General features: G+C 41.7%; 1 protein-coding gene across 1 annotated transcript; it reads left to right on the top strand.

Moving 5' to 3' along the window:
• Nucleotides 1–143: 143 nt before the first annotated feature.
• Nucleotides 144–2,616, top strand: CSUI_005457 (lns2 (lipin ned1 smp2) protein; the record flags this gene model as incomplete). Its single annotated transcript, XM_068065633.1, has 3 exons — nt 144–314; nt 940–1,043; nt 1,895–2,616. Coding segments are annotated over 3 exons (507 nt in total), but the record flags the coding sequence as incomplete, so codon positions are not given.
• Between the last annotated feature and the right edge of the window lie 9 nt (nt 2,617–2,625).

Raw genomic sequence — 2,625 nt, 5'->3', positions numbered from 1 at the left:
CCTTCTCCTTCTCCTTCTCTTTTCTCTCTTTTTTCTTTTCTTCTCTCGTCACTTCACACTTCCCTCTAGACGAATACTTTTCTTTCTTGGTGTTTCGTTTCTTCTCTAATGGATATGTTTTGATCTTTTTCTCTTTTCTTTCCTTCCCAGACGGGCCACTGATATTGAGCCCTGACCGACTATTTCCCTCATTCAAACGTGAGGTGATAGAGAGGAAGCCTTACATCTTCAAGATCGCTGCCCTACGTGATATTCGAAGTCTCTTTCCGCCTGACTATAATCCCTTCTACGCTGGATTTGGGAATAGAGATTCAGTAAGCTAACCACCTCACTTCACTCCTATCAACCTCTTGTCTATACACGCAGGAGATAGATCAAAGATAGATAGGCTAAAGATAGATAGCTATGAAGCTAGGTTGTGTATCGTTGTGATGCGGAGTTGTTGCGTGAAGTTCCTTTCGCCTTCAAGCATAGGAATGGGCAGACGTGCAGAATGGAAGAAGAACGTTATGTACTGGAGAGAGAAAGGAAATGGAGACCTATATCTATGTTTTCTTTCGTCCTAAATCCCTGGTGGTTTGTGATGATAGCCATGAGGAGGTGAATGAATGCTCGCTTTCTCGACCGCTCTTGATAGGGGACATTTGAAGAGAAGAAAAAGAGAGAAGTGTCTGAGAAGGAGATAGATCCAATAAGAGTGCTTGCTTGTTCTCTGTATGTAGCTTTCCTTCTTTCTTGAGTGAGAAGAGAAGTAAGGAGAAAGAAGAAAGGTGAATCTTCGTCGCAAAACTCACCCTTGCTGTCTATCTACCTGTTTACCTATCTCTGTATCAATGTATGTTCCTATCTGTCTATGTCTATAGAGTGCCGCTTTCATTCTTTCTTTCGCCTTTTTCCTTCTTCTTGTTGTTTTCTTTCTTTCTTCTGTCTTTGTCTCAGGATCATCGAGCATATGTCCACGTGGGTGTAGCTGAGGCGAAGGTCTTTATTATAGATCCATCTGGAGTCATTCATCATATCAACAATTCAACCTATGCTAGGACGTAAGCTCCACAAAGAAGCTTCTCTCTTGATCTCCTTTTTCTCCTCATCCTCCCCGCGAAGATTCAGCACGGTCTTTTTAGATCAGCGATGGCGCTAGGGGTATTGAAATGTCTGTGCTTACAGGTGTACATTTTCTGTAATAGTAGTAGTAGTAGTAGCTCGGACAGTCTTCTTTCAAGTAGATCGCGTAGATAGATACTCATCTAGAGGGAGACAATTGCTAGTGTGTGTAGAGGGTGTCTATATAACCCGGTGTAAAAGACATGAAATAGTGGCTGCTTTCTTTCCTCTTTCCCTACTTCGTGGCAAGTCCTCTGCGGGCTTGGATTCCTCTAGAGAAATATAGATATGTATCTATCTATCTACCTATCTCTCTTTAGTCTATCTGAGTGTCTTTAGTCGATAAACCTACCTACCTTTAATCTATCTGTCTGTCAACTTTCTACCTCCCTACCTGCCTTCAGTCTGTTTACCTGTATCTATTATCTATGTGTATGAGCGGAAAAATGTCTCCGCGTAATCTGGTCGTCTTTCTCTCTATCCCTAGTCTTTAACTCCTTCATGTGTGACTCCCTCCCATGTCATACAAGTACACCTACTTATCTTTATCTATCTATCTAATTGTCTACCTATCTATCCTCAATATTTCTCTATCTGTATGTTATGGCATCTACATGCTACTACTACTACTGCTGCAACTAACTTCTCGTCGGGGTAATTGAACTCTTCTACATCATGCGTATTTTCTTCTCAGAATGCCTGCTTCATTGTCTATCTATCTCTTCATCTGTATCTCTCTCTTATCCCTCTCTTTCGTCTTTTCTTCTTTTCGTTCCTTCTTTCTTGTTAGGTATGAATCCATGTCAGAAATCGCCGACTTTATGTTTCCTCCCTTGCCTCGAGCGGATGGTCGTCTTCCTGACGAAGCTTTAGCAAGAGAAGAAGAGGCAGAAGAAGAACAGGTTCGAGAGCGAAAGCGTCTTGCCTATACACTGCATCTAGATGACGAGCAAATTGATCCTGCTGGTCTATGTAGTGTATCTTGTGCTAATGCTGCTAGAGCTATTCCTATACTTGATTAACGTCGTTCGCCATAGGCATACGGTCTATCTATCTATCTATCTATCTGCCTATCTATGTATCTTCTTTTCCTTTGGATGCTTATAATGCAAGTATGGATCTTTCTGGTATGAATGAACTCATCTCTCTTTCTCTTCAAGAAGAAGAGGTCCGCGAAGAAGAAGAAAAGCTCTCCTCTATATAATGGTGTGGTTGTGTGTGAGTTCTTTGGATGGGGAGATCTTCATGAAAGAGAAAAGAGATGAAAGAAAAGATCTAAGGTGACCACATGGGCCGACGAGGTCTTGTTCTTCTCTGTATTGGCTATAAGTTTCTTACTCTTGTTTTCGTCACTCAGTCATCCATATGATAGATGACCCATCTCATCTACCATCATGCTTCCTTCCTTCGCAAAGTCGCCGTTAGGCTAAGTAGACACCTCATCTATTAATCTATCTATCAACCCTGTCTATTAAGGAACTGTTGGGCGTTATTTGCATTCTTCTTCTCCTCCTCGTCTTT

This window comes from Cystoisospora suis, assembly GCF_002600585.1.
Source record: "Cystoisospora suis strain Wien I chromosome Unknown contig_2647, whole genome shotgun sequence".
NCBI lineage: Eukaryota > Apicomplexa > Conoidasida > Eucoccidiorida > Sarcocystidae > Cystoisospora > Cystoisospora suis.
Note: the sequence above shows the minus strand (reverse complement) of the source record. Positions and strands in the feature narration are given on the sequence as shown.